This window comes from Tachysurus vachellii, chromosome 6 (assembly GCF_030014155.1).
Source record: "Tachysurus vachellii isolate PV-2020 chromosome 6, HZAU_Pvac_v1, whole genome shotgun sequence".
NCBI classification, from domain to species: domain Eukaryota; kingdom Metazoa; phylum Chordata; class Actinopteri; order Siluriformes; family Bagridae; genus Tachysurus; species Tachysurus vachellii.
In genome coordinates, this window is record NC_083465.1 from 15,753,628 (window position 1) to 15,769,909 (window position 16,282).

The 16,282-nt window shown below is 37.9% G+C and overlaps 3 protein-coding genes across 5 annotated transcripts; 2 read left to right on the plus strand and 1 right to left on the minus strand.

The window, feature by feature from the left end:
* The first annotated feature begins 5,106 nt into the window (after nt 1-5,106).
* Nucleotides 5,107-6,592, plus strand: LOC132846694 (DNA damage-inducible transcript 4 protein-like). The gene is made up of 2 exons (XM_060871390.1): nt 5,107-5,281; nt 5,505-6,592. The coding sequence occupies exons 1-2, from the start codon at nt 5,167-5,169 to the stop codon at nt 5,945-5,947; spliced, it is 558 nt and encodes a 185-aa protein (XP_060727373.1). The 5' UTR covers nt 5,107-5,166; the 3' UTR covers nt 5,948-6,592.
* Nucleotides 6,593-6,777: 185 nt separating this feature from the next.
* Nucleotides 6,778-12,272, minus strand: dnajb12a (DnaJ heat shock protein family (Hsp40) member B12a). The gene is made up of 9 exons (XM_060872528.1): nt 12,091-12,272; nt 9,999-10,176; nt 9,720-9,865; nt 9,401-9,574; nt 8,638-8,717; nt 8,341-8,450; nt 7,752-7,924; nt 7,423-7,554; nt 6,778-7,307 (listed from the first exon to the last, which is right to left on the minus strand). The coding sequence occupies exons 1-8, from the start codon at nt 12,221-12,223 to the stop codon at nt 7,430-7,432; spliced, it is 1,119 nt and encodes a 372-aa protein (XP_060728511.1). The 5' UTR covers nt 12,224-12,272; the 3' UTR covers nt 6,778-7,307; nt 7,423-7,429.
* Nucleotides 12,238-15,654, plus strand: trmt2b (tRNA methyltransferase 2 homolog B). Of its 3 annotated transcripts, none has more exons than XR_009648628.1 (2): nt 12,238-14,077; nt 15,105-15,654. XR_009648628.1 is itself a non-coding variant. In XM_060872525.1 (2 exons), the coding sequence occupies exon 1, from the start codon at nt 12,412-12,414 to the stop codon at nt 13,819-13,821; it is 1,410 nt and encodes a 469-aa protein (XP_060728508.1). In that variant the 5' UTR covers nt 12,238-12,411; the 3' UTR covers nt 13,822-13,831; nt 15,105-15,654. The 3 variants fall into 3 exon arrangements, 2 of the variants coding, with proteins under 2 accessions (XP_060728508.1, XP_060728510.1); XM_060872525.1 differs by having other exon boundaries at nt 12,238-13,831; XM_060872527.1 differs by having other exon boundaries at nt 12,238-12,459; nt 12,542-15,654.
* The last annotated feature ends 628 nt before the right edge of the window (nt 15,655-16,282 follow it).

Sequence of the window (16,282 nt, forward strand, 5' to 3'; positions counted from 1 at the left end):
TTGGCTTTGGCTTGGCACCTGAATTTGTTTAATGGCTGGACTTTCCAACAGTCAGGGGCATCTTCATTTTAAAGAACACAAGCACACTGTCTTGATTTATTATCACTGGAATTAAAACAGAGTGAACTATATTATTGTTTCTACCATGTCAATACAGCTCCTCAAAACAGTTTTTATGTTTATGCCATACTACAGCAAAAATGTTGCACTGTAGCACAGTGCTATGATTTCCTTACTAATTTACTGATATATCACAATACATTAAAAATGTCAGCTGCATACATGTTTTTTTCTGCCACATTAACCTTAAGCCTGTACAAAGAGTTGCTGTGCAAAGTGTGGGAACCGAAAAAGAGAACATTGCCTCTCAGCAAGATTTATCCAGCATCACTGTTTCTTCTGCACCTTTGGGAATTGGAATCCTCTTCTTGTTCCTCCAGCCATAAATCAAACTGTAAATGGAACAATGTTTTATCCAGTGACTAAGAGCACACATACCCACACAGCGGAAAGAGGGAGAGGGTCACCGCTATTTGGGGCCACAGGTAAAATTCACACATCTAAACACAACATTAAGTGTTTGCTATAGAGGGAGTTTGGTTTAATATTGCTCACATATCAGAAAATAGACTTAAGTGTCACTACAAACAAACTCTGTATTTCCAAATGGCACCAAAAAATTCCAATAGATGCTATTTGTATTTAATATTTTATACTACTGTGTTTTGTATTTGCTATGTAAGTTTGCAATTGCTGAATGGATAAATAAAGGTTGCAAGACTTTCAGTGAATACGGCCCACACCAAACAGAAGCCTTCATTTTCTAAAAGCATGGTGTTTCTATGGATACAGACTACTCCATGCAGCCATGGGACTCTCCTGCAGCATTCCCTCTACATTTGATTCAGCATTGCTCACTATGTAACAGAACTCTTGCTATCAGCATTGAGGCCACATGCACAAGCACACAGAAAATTCAGATATTCTTCATGGCACAAACACAACCACAAAGAAAAAGTCCCATAAGGGTGAATCTGTTCAGCTAGCTAGGAGCTGCTCTAAATGCAGGCTGAAGTAAAGAGGTGGGACAGATCAGCAATTTTATTTTATTTTTATTGTATTATTATTTTAGTATTTATTATTACAAATTTGTAATCTGTTACAAATTGCATTTGTTTAACAAACAAGTATAATAGCTTATGAATGCCTCCTAGTGTACACTTTTGTTATTACACATATTTTGTCTTAATTCTAGCCTCAGATATTTATACATTACTTATATATAAAACATTACAAATTAATTTACAAGCAAAAGTCTAAACAGAAAAAAAATATAATTTTGTTAGTTTTGTTTTGAGTATGTTTGCACCCGTACAGAAAATACATACTACTTCTTACATGGTTCACCTAATACATATACAAAACCACAGAAAGCATCACTGCTACATCACAACACCATCGAGAACAACAATACCACATTCTGATTTGAATTTCACCACATTTTTATTTGGAAATTATCCCAGCTGACATGCAAGGTAACAAGGTCACAAGGTCAGCGTTCATACATCATCCCTGGAATAGAGACTTCCATCCATCCATCTTCTACCGCTTATCCGAACTACCTCGGGTCACGGGGAGCCTGTGCCTATCTCAGGCGTCATTGGGCATCAAGGCAGGATACACCCTGGACGGAGTGCCAACCCATCAAAGGGCACACACACACTCTCATTCACTCACGCAATCACACACTACGGACAATTTTCCAGAGATGCCAATCAACCTACCATGCATGTCTTTGGACTGGGGGAGGAAACCGGAGTACCCGGAGGAAACCCCCGAGGCACGGGGAGAACATGCAAACTCCACACACACAAGGCGGAGGCGGGAATCGAACCCTGACCCTGGAGGTGTGAGGCGAACGTGCTAACCACTAAGCCACCGTGCCCGGGAATAGAGACTTATTATACAAATTTATACATTGGTACAAAACAATCAGCTTTTGTGATTTATTTAATACAAGCTAATGTTATAATAATACATATTTATTATTATCCAGAGAATGCAGAGGAATCCCATGTGAGCATAGGGAGTACATGCAAAACTACACACAAAAATTAGTCCAGGCTTGAACCCAAGACTCAGCAGGACGGGAGCTGAGGGACAGCATTACTACATATTGCAACACCATGCCTCCTGTACAGTGTAACTTTTAAATTAATCTGAAAGGTTATGTACCATTATAACAAGTTGCATGAAATACATAAGAATGTTGCTTTGTGTTTTAACTATATGGACATTAAATATATTATTAAGGTAAAGAATTACTGATAAAACAATTGATGAAACAGTCAGTAAAAAACAAAAGTCAATAAATAGCGTTAATTTGGCAAGTTCTAGTGTATGTTAAGTGGTAATTATTCATAAGGAAGTTAAGGCTTACGTATTGAGAATTGATGTCAAGGTGATCATTGAGTAATCATTAGTTCTACAGAGGAAATGTAATACTAGGTCGTTATTGCTTAAGGCTTAGTAATTGCTGCTTAGTTAATTGTGAATTCCTACAAACATACTCAGCATGTAATCAACTAGTAATTATCCAATCAATACTTATGGAGTAACATGTGTGTTAATGAAAACTTCTCATTTGTTCTTGCTTTGCTCTGCATAGTTAACTTTAAATTGGGGAACAGTATTATATCGTGTTTCTTTTAAAAAAAAAAAAACTAGTATTAGCAGAATATATCACATTAATATCACATTAGTGGTTTATCGCTATAATTCAATTCAATTCAAATTTATTTGTATAGCGGTTTTTACAGTTGACAATGTCTCAAAGCAGCTTTACAGAACATAAAACATAGAACAAAAGGTTAATATAAAGAGTAATATAGAGATTCAATAATGCAAAAATTCAAGATTAATATTAGATATATTTAAATGTGTTAAATGTATTTATCCCCAATGAGCAAGTCTGAGGTGACTCAGGCGACTGTGGCAAGGAAAAACTCCCTTGAATGGTAGAGGAAGAAACCTTGAGAGGAACCAGTCTCAAAGTGCAACCCATCCTCATGTGGGTGACACTGGAGGGTGTGATTATAAATATACAGTCTGATAAATGTTGTATTGATGATGAGATTGTTGTCCTCAAAGACCACATGGAGTTGGCATCTCCTCTTTAGTACAGAGTCCAACTGGAGCTGGTAAATCTCTAGATGCCTCAGGATCCTCACATGCTTGGCCTCATCTCAGTGGAGGTCCAAAATCTTCATGACACGGAAGGCAATGTGAGATGGTACAATTTCTGGATGCCTCAGGATGGGTAGAAAGAGAGAAGCAGTGGAGAGGAATTAACATAGCTGCTGTTCATAATATTAAGTACTAATATTACTGAAGTAATTAAGTAAGAAAGTACTAGATGATAATATGCATTTGGTCAGATGTATTAGAGCACAAGATTATAAGAAGTATTGTGTGTATGCCTGACTAAAGAGATAAAAGCTAAAGATAAATAAACCTTCTTTACAAATTAAGGGTAATGACAGCAACAAACTTAACTGAGATCAATATGCAATATAAATAAGTTATGTTTTAGATGTCTTCTCTAATTACTTTAGTTATCCTCCCTCTCTCTCTCTCTCTCTCTCTCTCTCTCACTCACACACACACACACACACACACACACACACAAGGAGGCAACAGTGACACGAGGGTCAGGACACAGGGTCAGGACCAAATGCTAGGTCACAATGCTAGTCACCGGCTGCCGGTGTCACTCGCTGAATATTTACAGTTTCTTTCCTGCAACTGTTGATGGATCTTTTGTTTAATTCAAATCACATCAAAACAGATATTTGAGGACATACATATATATATATATATATATATATATATATATATATATATATATATATAATGGTTAAGTCAGTGAGATTATCTTTAGCAACAGTGATTAGGATAGCTAACCCTTGCTAAAATGCTAGTTCAGAAACAGGCTAAATAATGTATTTATCAATGTAATTATCAAAAGAAAGAATCTAAGAAACATGTTTTGAATCAGAAACTGATTGTAAGACATTAAATATTTATATTAAACTTTAGCTCAAGCATATCTGTGATTCGAGTCTTGATTCGAAATAAATGTTAATTCTGTGCACTTGTGATTGTTTCTTTTTTTATTTTATAGAACAAGGAGTCTGTAACTTTTCCAAAATGATCACATTGGCCAATTAAGTTTTGTTTAGATTTTGTAGCGACCATTTCTCACTCTAGGCTATTTAAGTTCGGTTTGCTAATTTAACCACTGCATTATTTTACGACATTTCATTTCTATGTTTTACCCACAATACGAACAGGTATAATTGTTAATGTTTACAGTTAACAGGCTAGTATTTCGAAAATTTAACTAGGCTGCCTCGAACAGCACTTAAACTTTTATTGTTTCGGTCGAACTGCGTACGTGACATTTTGGCCGTTTACCCAAATTTGGTGAGAGTGGATGAGGGGGGTGGGGTGTCGTTAACCAACGGTTTCTAAAGTCGAATTCCAGCAGAGTGAGACGCTGTGCACGTGCTCTAAAAGCTGATTGGTTCAGACGTTCTAGAAAAATTAGCTACTAAATTATTTGATAAAATGGCACATAAAGTAGCTTTTCACACAATGACCCTTCTACGTTAATGGATGTGTGTGTGTATATATATATATATATATATATATATATATATATGTGTGTGTGTGTGTGTGTGTGTGTGTATTGTTTAAGTAAAGTTAAAATAAAAAAATGTTTAAGTTAAAAAATAACACTACTTTACCAATTTATTTGGCCACTAGTCCCAGTAAATAGTGTTTCATCTTTTGTCTTAACCATTTCACATTTCGGGGCAAGAGGTGTAGTTTTCTTCACCCCCGAATCACCACCCATCTACATGACACCCCCCTCCGGAAGCGAGGGGGTCGTAAACTGATCATTCCAACAGCCGAAAGCTTTTCTGGAGCAGATGAAACGTTGAGAACGTGCCCTAAAATCTGATTGGCTGCGAAGTGTGAGGGGGCGGTGCCACTCATCCCCGCGTATAAATACAACACAGGCGCTTTGTGGAGTTTGTGAGCTTTTTTTGGTCTGTTCACAACCTCCACCTTGGTTTAACCACAAGGTTTTATTCCTTTACCATGGATTACTCACAATCTCAGTGTGGTGTTTCAAAACGCCTTTCGTGGGGAAAAGTCGTCGAAAAACTGCTCCATCATGTCGAAGACACCAAAACAATCGTGAAAAGAGACTCAGGTAAAGCTACTGTTTCAGTAGAACAGTGTTAAATGTCTCTGCAAACTTTTTCAGAATAGAGTTAAATAAAAGTCTGCTTTAATTCAAAACTGTAAGAAGTTTAATTAAAGTTCAGTAGAACAGTGTTAAATGTCTCTAAACTTTTCCATAGAGTTAAATAAAAGTCTGCTTTAATTCAATATTGTAAGAAGATTAATGACAGTTTTTGACCACCTCTTTTCAGGGTGTTTATCTGTGCTTTCGATGGACGACGACCCATTTGAAGAGGCTCTGTGTGTGGAGACGGTGGCCAACATGTCTGATCTCCTGAATGAGAGCAGTGCTGAGCTCCTTGGTTCCTCCAGACTGATTGTTCCTCATGTTTTATTAGAGAGAATCGGTCAGGAGCTGCTGCAGCTGGCGGCCACTGAACCCTGTGGTCTCAGAGGGGCCGTTGTCGACGTGTGTGTGGACAACAGCAAGAGTCATCAGAGTGTGGGACAGATATCTGTGGATCCAGACATTGTTCCAACTTTTCATCTCACTTTTTTACTGCGGCTGGATCTTGGTGGACTGTGGCCAAAGTTTACGAGTAGGCTCAGTAATTCTGTAAAAATGAGTCCAGGCTTTACAGTGGTGAAGAGAAAACTGTACAGCTCGGAGGAAGTGTATGTGGAAGAATTATGATCCGAAGATGGCACTTCTCTTGAACGTTACTCTTACTAAGAGTTCTAGGTGTGTGGTAGCCTAGAGGTTATGTTCGATCCCAGGTCCAACAAGCTGCCACTGTTGGGCACCTGAGCAAGGCCCTTAACCCTCATTTGCTTAGTTGTATACAAATGAGATAATGTAAGTCACTCTGGATATAAGGGCATCTGCCAAATGCTGTAAGTGCATTCTAGGCAAACTCTACTTGAAAACTCTGAGTTTTTCTTATTTAAAATAAGAAATTATACAAATTGCTGTATGGGTTTTACTATACAATGTATTGAGCTATAGGGCAAACTTACTGGTTTTAACATATATTTACAACTAGTCCTAAAAATACCCATCACTCTCAGGTAATGGCAGCTAAAAACGAGTACTTCAGGGAAAAACTACTGTAGACATTTTATAATTGCGCCTGTTTAATTCTAGAAAATACCTGAATGTTTGCACAGATGAAATTTGCACTACCTCATTATGTGAAGTTTACAAATGTTTTTTTTTATTTTTTTATCAAGTATTCTTTCTTCCTCAGATGAGGAACACTTAAATGTACTGAATCTGAACTTACTGCCATAGCTTTGGGCTTTGTGTATAAATAAAACTGCATAATGACACCAAATCAAAGTTACTGTGCTGCTATCCAGTGTTTTTGATTTGGCACAATGTGTGAAGTGTGACAATTACATAAAGACAAAGTAATAGTTCAACACCCCCCCATACTTTTATCTTTTATGCTCATACACTCATATGACATTTTAAATCAACAAATAGCACACACAGCAATATAATAATTAAATCACACACAGGAATTGGTGATTTAAATTTTAATAAATACAGGGCAAAATCTCTTCAATAATCTCAACAGCTTCTTTAAAAAACCCAACAGGCAATCAACAGTGAAGAATTAAATAACATAGCAACATTTAAAATAACAGAATTTCTTGCTGTTTAAACAAGTACTAAAACGCTGATTTGGCTCAGATAACCCAAATATGGGACTCTAAGAATTGCTTAACAGAAAAGTTGGGTGTATGGATAAATTTAAGAGAAAGGCATTAAGCTTGGATCATCACTTTCCATTTGGAATATACCCATTTGTTCATTAAGCATCACCATTTACTTTCATGTAAGCACAATTAAGTGTCAGTGCTGTTTTTCAGACCTTAGCATGAGCTAAGCAATGATGTCCCACTTCATCATTATGGAAGAGAGGAAAGACAAAGTCACCTGCTACTGCAAGGAGATAGATCATATTTTGTTTTTTCTTGAAATGGTGCAAATTCCCACTTTTAGTGAGTTTGGACAGTTCGTTGTTGGTCACCTTCAAATATGGACCATCCTAAAATGAAACAAACAAAAAAAAAACAAGTAGTCATAAAACATGCAAATGTCAACACACAAATATGTCTGTTTTGTTTCTGAATATAATTCAGAAAAGAAATAGTAAAACTTGCTTGTTTTTCAGTGTCCATGTAAAAGGACTTGAATGTCTGACAGTTTTGAACAACTGGGTGTACCCATCTTCTGGGCCCTTTGGTACAAGTCTGAATCTCCAAAATACCGTGCGCGATACAACAGTCCTTCCTCTGCAATACAAAACAGTTCATACATTCAATGCTGAACATAATGTGTGCTGACTACGATAGCTGTGCAGCGCCTTTATGCTCAATTACTGTCCCTGTGTAGGAAATGAGGGGGAGTGTGCTTTTGTAAGAATATCTGACACAGTTTGGCTCTACATGCTATGGGACACAACTGCAGTGCCATTAAGGGCTTCACTCACTCTGTTGCTTTTCCTTCCAGCAATTATTTCGAAGGTTTGAAATGTAGTCATCCTCCACATTTTGCTCAATACTCCTAAGTTGCTTTCCAGTATATTCTTCTGAAAAGTGGTCACCCACGTAGTAAGGCACCTTCAGATTAGCTGTTTGCCGCCTGTTCGTGTGCCCTGACGATCTGCAGAATATGAAATGTCATTTATTTTATTGAAGGATGTACAGTGGGGTCCAAACGTCTGAGACTACAATAAAATCTGGGATTTTTTTATCAAAAAAATTTGAAATACACAGAGGGTTTTGAATTATGAAATATTTAAAACAAAGAAATGAAATGTTTGATATCTTAAAGTTCATGTTAAACATTGTTGTATTAAATTAGAAAATAATGAAAAATAGAAGCATTTTCACTTGTGCTCTTAAACCTTTGTTCTCTCTTGTATATTATATTAAAGTTAAATATTTCCTAAGGGATAATCTGCCAACTTTTATAAGAAAGTACATCATATTGAAACTGCATTGTTTGGTTTCTAAAAAGAAAGTAAGTCAGTTAATAAAACTGTATGCTGTTGAAATGTAAGATGTGCGCAGACTCACGGCCTGAGGCTTAGACTGTATGGAGGACTGGACACCATCAACTGGCTAAGAGCTGAAACTACAATGAGGATGAGGATGGGCATCAACTGAACAAACAGAGCAAGGCTTCCCTGATTGTGGAAAAATAATAGAGAAGAATCTGTTAAACATTGCCTAGTTGTTAATCAATCACTTAACTAATGTATTGCATAATACAATTTTGTGAACAAAAAAACACTACTGTAGCCTTGAAATAAATTGTGCCAAAATGCACTACATACACAGCATGTTTTCTCAGAGGCTATAAAAGTCACTCACATCTCGCCGTTGTTCTCTGTGTTCATGCCGATGATTTTGTCCAAATCTCATCCTGCCATTACTATAAACATGGACATTACCTGGAAGAAGGGAAAAGATTTCATTTTCTTGATACGAATGCTTTACATGTGCAAACCTGCAAGCCCTGAAGAGTCAATATGCATCCTCCTGTCAGAATGCTGAAATGGAGCCAAAGACTCAGCAAACAGAAAAAAAAAATACTCTGCAACAATATGTTTTAGATGTAATCCATTTACTAATCACTTGTCTAATATTCCTCATATAGAAGGACCTTAAAGGAAGCTGGGTTTAATCAATTTCTAATTAGATTTACCAGTAATATTTGCAGTTTTCAATCTGAAACATTGTTGTAAGCCTATGTCTTGTTTTGTCAACGTTTTTTCTGTTGGACCTTTTCAGCATGGTAAAATTATATAATTGATATTATTATTATTATTATATTATTTTTCCCCCCATTATGGTGTGCAGTGTGGTGTGAGCCTTTTTTTTCTTCATGTAAACAAAAAACATGCTTTAGGAAGTGTTTTTCCATGTAAAAATGCTACTATGTCTATTAATTCTTTCCGTTATGCAGTGTGGTAGTTCATTACATGTCAAACATCAGAATTGTGTTAATTATCGCAGATATCTGATCACATCACCCCATCACCCAGGCATTAGCCATGGCTGGTTTTCTGTCCTTAAATTCTTAACAGTCACTTTAGAATCTAGAGAATATCCCATTGTCATATTGTTGACTTACTAGATGGGAATCCACCTCCAAAGAACATATTGAAAAGATCCTCTGGCGAAATATCTGCCTCAAAGCCCTGATGAGAATGGCCATGACAAGACTGGTGAACTTTCTCCTCACCATAAAGGTCGTACTGCTTCCGTTTTTCTGTGTTACTAAGAATGGCATATGCATTCCCGATAGCTACAGAGAAACAATAGAAAAATAATGGAAAAATAAGTTACTAGAACTTGCTTATGCTCAAGACCAAAGAATGCATATGATGTAAATGGTGTTTATATTTTATACGAATGAGAAGCTGAGCATTTAAAACGTCAGTGTGACATACCTTTAAATGCCTCTGTAGCACCTGGAGCATGGTTTTTATCTGGATGGAATTTCAAAGCCAGTTTTCTGTACGCTTTTTTAAGATCGTCATCAGACACATCTTTACTGACTCCCAGAATCTCGTAATAGTTTTTGCATCTCTTTATCCTATGTCATAGTAAAGGAATATTACAAAACCAAGGCAACACATTACCAGCTACAAGCACAGTGTCACAGTTAAGCATATGATTTTTAAAACAGCTTTTATAGCCATATAGCATGTGGTCAGATGTAAACATACTGTTTGACTGCATCCAGTTGATCTGCTGTATAGGACTTGGCTCCATCTGTAGCACAGTCTTCTGATATTTCCTCTCCAGCACTGGTGGCTCGTTGTCGAACTCCACTGCGCTTGTTTTCTCCACAGTTATTATTACTGCCATGTGCATTTCCATTCAGAGCTATAGATTCTAATAAACCTAAAATGACAAGTTGAAGAAAAAAGATTTGTGTCAATCTTGTATGTAGCGGCGTGTGGTAGCCTAGTGCTTAAGGTGTTAGGCTATCAATTGGAAGGTGGTGGGTTCGATCCCACTGTTGGGCCCCTAAGCAAGGCCCTTAACCCTCAACTGCTCAATTGTATAAAAAAATGAGATATTGTAAGTTGCTTTGGATAAGGGTGTCTGCTAAATGCTGGAAATGTAAACGTATCATATTCACAATTCTGTGGGTAATAGTGCAAATTGAGTGGACTTTAGGAAAGACCGCTCAACACTACTCCCCCTCACAATATCCAACAGCCCAGTGTCATCTGTGGAGTCCTTCAAGTTTCTGGGCATTAACATTTCCCAAGACGTGAAATGGGAGTGCAACATAAACTCTATCATCAAAAAGGCCCAGCAGTGGATGTACTTTCTACATCAATTAAGGAAGTATGGTCTTCCACAGGAGCTGTTGATGCTGTTCTACACTGCAGTCATTGAATCTGTCCTGTGCACATCCATCACCATCTGGTTTGGTGCAGCAACAAAACAGGACAGGAACAGACTGCAACACACAGTAAAAACAGCAGAAAAAAATAATTGGTGCCCCCCTGCTCACCCACCAGGATTGTACGATACAAGAACCAGAAATCGGGCAGGAAAAATCCCTGCTGACCCTTCGAACCCTGGACACAACCTCTTTCAGCTCCTCCCTTCTGGCAGGCGCTACAGAACTTTGTTTGCCAAAACTGACAGACACAGGAACAGATTCTTTCCCCAGGCAATCACCCTGATCAACAACTCACCATAATTATATTCCCTGCTTCATGTTTATAAGTCCTGCATTATCAGAACTGTCAGTCATCACATCATCCGTATATGTTACACACTCTACTGCTGCTGTATATTGTACAAAAGCATAATATTGCACAATATTGTTATTTGCACTTCCCACACTTTATGTACATAACTGATCAGTCATATATTCTGTATTCATATTTAATAATCATAATATATATTGTATCACATCTGCATTTTCTTGTGTAGTCTGTATTATCTTGTCTTGTATAGTATACTGTTATTTATGTCTGTACTTCTGAGTGTTAAACAGCTGGAACCAAATTCCTTGTGTGTGTTAACACACTTGGCAAATAAACCTGATTCTGATTAACCTGCAAGCAAATGTAAATTAAACACAACCAGGTTATGTACATACAACTAACTATAGTGTACATAAAGTGGGATATATGAACCATACAGAACGTATCAATAATCCACACCTTCAGCAAATGAATTATCTCCTATGTTCCTTTGACAGGGCAACGAGAAAGCCACATAAAGTACCAAGAAAATATTCCTCAACCCATAAAACTGTCATTTCCGGTTTGTACTGTTTACCACAATAAGAAGGCTCAGAGCACTCACTGTTTACACCAAATACAGATCCTCCCGATTTCACACGATGCGAAACAAAGCCTAAGCTTTATCACACTTGGGATGAGCAGCTTTGTTCCAAACTGACATGACGCTATTAAAAAAAAAAAGCTTTTACTGTCGGTTTGTCCAGAATGTATAAGAACCCCACCGCAGTCACGTGACTCTTCTGGAGCGTACAGTTCGTCTAGCTGCATTAACCTAAACACCACTAGCACAGCAGAACTAGCTCGAATACGTCCGGATGTTAGTCCGGATAGTCCGAATAGTTAGTTGAATAGTCCGAATAACAGTAAAGATCTTATCATAACAGTTTAGATGAAGAACACATAACATGCTCGATGACGTCTAAAGGTCAAGGCATACACGAGTATAAACACATAAAACAGGTTAGACTAGCTAGATGCTAACGGTACTGGTTAACGTTAGCACATAAACGTTAGCCAAAGATTAGCGTAACGATTCGAGTTCACTTACGTTGTGCTTTCTGTGTGGGAAACAATTTCTGTGCTTTCTCGAGGAACCTTCGAGCTTTATCGGTCTGATTGTTCCGAAGCGCCGCGATAGATATTTCTATACAGCGGTCCGCTTCGTCCTTGTTTGATTCCATTGCGACAGCGGAACTGAACTCTCTTTCAGGCGCCGCATAGTGACGTCACAAAACTAGGCGCTGAAATTGTGCGTCACGGCTTTTCCTACTAGCACGAAGACGCCAGGGTAACTCGAAGTAAACAAAAAGTCGTGCAAAGATCGTTTACTTAGACGTCAAGACTGTAAGACTCATCCCGTCTGGATAAGATGTTGCTAGCAGTGCTAACATGTGCCAGGGATCTGCTGAAAGTACCTGTGAGCTGTGCAGCGCTACATAGAGGGTTTGGGTGCGAAAGTAGTTCTGAAAAGAGAACTAAAAAGAAATTCTGTTTTTCAGGCGGTGAAGCCGTGTCGTTGGAGGAAAGATTAGCTTTTACTGTGACCCCTTTGTGGAGACTGAGCTACGAGGAGCAGCTTCAGTGGAAACAGGAACAACAGCACAAAATCTTAATCCAGATGTCAAATCACCTGGAACAAGACTCGTCTCTTACATCCAGTAAAGGAGAGCTCGCTTTCCCTGTATTGCCCATAGTGCCTTCACCAGTGAGGAACGGCTACCGCAATAAATCCACATTCTCTATCAACAAAGGAGTAGATGGAAATCCCAAAACCGTAGGATTCTACATTGGCACTGGGAAAGGTAGAAACATTGTCTGTATTCATGGGGACCATCTTCTTAACATTCCATCAAAGCACAAACTGGTGGGAAGGAGTTATGAGGATTTTATTCGCACGTCACCATTAAAACCGTGCCTTTTGTTTCATGACGGAGGACACTGGAGAGAAATCACAGTGAGAACCAACTCTGCTGGTAACACAATGGCCATAGTATATTTCCATCCACAAAACTTAAGTCCCAATGAGATTGATGTCCATAAAGAATCTCTAGTTGAATACTTCCAAAAAGGTCCAGGAACAGTTTGCCAGCTGGACTCCCTTTATTTTCAGGAAAGCACCATGACACGATGCAGCCACAAAGATTCTCCTTATCAGCTGCTGTATGGAGAACCCCATATCTACGAGGAGATCCTTGGCTTGAAGTTCCGTATCTCTGCTGATTCGTTCTTTCAGGTAAACAGGGCTGCAGCAGAGGCACTGTACATGACTGTAGGAGATCTGAGCAAAGCCAACGAACAGGGAACGCTGCTGGATGTGTGCTGTGGTACAGGAGCTATTGGCATTTCATTATCCTCAAGATTGAAGAAGGTCATTGGTATTGAATTGATTGAGCAGGCTGTAGAGGATGCAAAATATAACGCTGCACTAAATGGCATTCAGAACTGTGAGTTTCTATCAGGGAAAGCAGAGGTTGTTCTCCCTAACATGCTAGCCACAATGCACTCTGAGAAAGCTCTCACAGCTATTGTGAATCCGTCCAGAGCAGGCCTGCATTATAGAGTGATCCGTGCTCTGCGCAATAATCCTAACATACAAAGACTGATCTATATATCCTGCAAGCCAGAAGGAGAAGCAATGCGGAATTTCAAGGAGCTTTGCGGAAAGACAGATTTAAAGAGAAAGCTAACTGGAAAAGCCTTTACACCAAGAATTGCTGTTCCTGTGGACATGTTTCCACACACACCTCACTGTGAACTGGTGCTTGTTTTGGAACGATAAGCAATAAAGTGTAATAAACTTATAAGAACTACTATAACATAAATGATCTAATTTGTTTTTACCGATCTGGCCTACAGAAGAGTATAGTCCTAAAATGCACTTTTATAGGTTTTGGCATAGTGGTCCTCAAATGTAGAGGTAAACCCCAGTCTGTTTAGTGGCCAAGGCTCTGTGAATAGAAGAAAAGAATCCAAACGATCATGTCTTCAGTGTCTCACTACATGTTTATCAATCATGTATAATGGAACAGCTACAGGTAGGCTCCTGCTCTTAGATTAAGTTGAAAGAAAAAGAGATGCATCTGGTTTAGTAGTTGAATAAGTTATTTCCTTTTTTCAACAATTCAGGACAGATATGGCACAGATAAGGCAAAGCAAATATACATTTACTTAACAGCTAAATTGTAAACAAATAAAGCTGAAAAACGCTCATTTTTATAACCTTACAAGTAAAAGGTGCACACTTCTTACATCAGAGTTTCAAACAAGTAGTCTGTAAGATGAGATTAACTGATTAATAATTTCTGATCAAGATGACCAAATGAATCGAACAAAAAAAAACGTGTATAGACCTATATTTATAAATAATTTATGAATAATTTTGTAATCTGTTTTGATTCACATAGTACATATTTTAAAAAAGTCTTTCTACTGTTCAGATTTATTTCAGATATTGCATTAGTTTGTGTTAGATGTCCTTCAGTGTCCTAGCAGTGTTTTGTCATATGTTGTGTCATGCAATTCTTTTATTTACAAGGCCAGAGGCAAATGTAATAACCTTTCACTTGTTTCATATTGGTTTAGCCCAATGTGTGCAGATTAGGCAAACCTATGCATAAGCCAAGAGATACAATGATAGTAGATGATAGCGTGCAATCAGAAGATTGCAATCGTTCAGTACAAGGACAGAGTAACCAACTGGAAATGGATAATTGTTGACAGTGATTGCTGCTTTTGATGATACAGCATTAAACATAATCTAGCGGGGGCTATTCATGTCTCTGGGTTTGAATAATAACATTTTAAAGAGTTTTAACAATCATACGCACCGACATAAAATATTAATACATGTATTATAATGTTAGGCCCAAACTTACCTTTCTTATTTCAAAATGACAATCATTTATCATTATTTATTTTATTCATTAGACATGCAAAGGTTTGACAAATTGAAACTTTATATTGGTTTATATCCAATTTATCTGGGAACGCTTGGCATGAGTTGGGAATATACTTTGAATGCTAATCCATACATATATTTTTTGTATCAATTATTCTACACAGGAGACACGGTTCACAAGGGGAAGACAACCTGCTACAGATCATTTAGAGATCTAGAGATGTAGACAGCTGAGAAAATCATTGGAGACTCTCTTCCCTTTATTACAGACACTTACACAACACGCTGCATCCGCGAAGCCAACAGCATTGTGGATGACCCCACACACCCCTCACACACTTTACCCTACTGCCGTCTGGAAAAAGTTACCGAAGCATTCGGGCCCTCACGACCAGACTGTGTAACAGTTTCTTCGTACAAGAAATCAGACTCCTTAATAACTGAACTGTACTGAGCACAACACACACACGCACATCAACTGTATGGACTGCACAGACCTACACTAAATACACACACTTCCAATATATATCAACCTGTTTACATGCTGTTTTTGCACACTTTTTGCTATTTGCACATTCTGTCTGACATTTTAGTTGATTGAAGGGTTTTGCACAACCCTGTACAATATCTCAGGTAACTGCTGCTATAAAATTGTGTTCATTCCAGTATTTCTGCACACTTAATATTGTCTGAACATACAGTATTTTCACTGGTTGGCGCTGTTTCTGTTTATTGTCTTTTGTGTATTGTCTTTTGTGTAATGTCTTGTCATTTTTTGTGTGCACTGTCTTGTCCCGCACTGTCTTGTCTGTCTTTTTGTCTTATCCTGCACTGTTCACACCAGGTTGCACAGATGCACTTTAGGTGGCTAGGACTAACTTACTAAGTCCTTATAGCTCTGTCTTTGTTTTATGTAGCACCATGATCCTGGAGAAACGTCTCATTTCACTGTGTACTGCAACAGCTATATATGGTTGAAATGACAACAAAAGCTCCTTGACTTGACTTGAGATGACCATGAGACTACAACACATGTCTCTGTAAATACACTTTTCTGCCTCTGATATTATCATCTAAATCTGCCACAGAAGTAGTGTCTGATTTTTTTGTTACGGACAGTAAAAAGTGCTAGCAATTTTTATTACATTTAATGTTATTAGTGAAACAAGTGCCTGTTATTACGTGCAGTATACCAGCTTTAAACATTTGTTTGCTTGCAATCTTCAATTTCGTGAATCTGATAAGATAAAAACAATGCAGCTTGTTCTGTTACAAAAAAAAAAAACATCCCTGCACCGACTTAATCAAGATATTTCTCGTGAATATATCCGTACGTGTTCTG

Bases quoted from the DNA above. Each gene is read 5' to 3' on its own strand.
- LOC132846694 (XM_060871390.1), top strand. From the start codon at position 5,167: ATGGATTACTCACAATCTCAGTGTGGTGTTTCAAAACGCCTTTCGTGG. The intron at 5,282-5,504 runs GTAAAGCTACTG...ACCTCTTTTCAG, and splicing joins AATCGTGAAAAGAGACTCAG to GGTGTTTATCTGTGCTTTCG.
- dnajb12a (XM_060872528.1), bottom strand. From the start codon at position 12,223: ATGGAATCAAACAAGGACGAAGCGGACCGCTGTATAGAAATATCTATC. The intron at 8,451-8,637 runs GTGAGTGACTTT...TTCCACAATCAG, and splicing joins ACAGAGAACAACGGCGAGAT to GGAAGCCTTGCTCTGTTTGT. The intron at 7,555-7,751 runs GTGAGTGAAGCC...TTTGTATTGCAG, and splicing joins CTGGAAGGAAAAGCAACAGA to AGGAAGGACTGTTGTATCGC.
- trmt2b (XM_060872525.1), top strand. From the start codon at position 12,412: ATGTTGCTAGCAGTGCTAACATGTGCCAGGGATCTGCTGAAAGTACCT.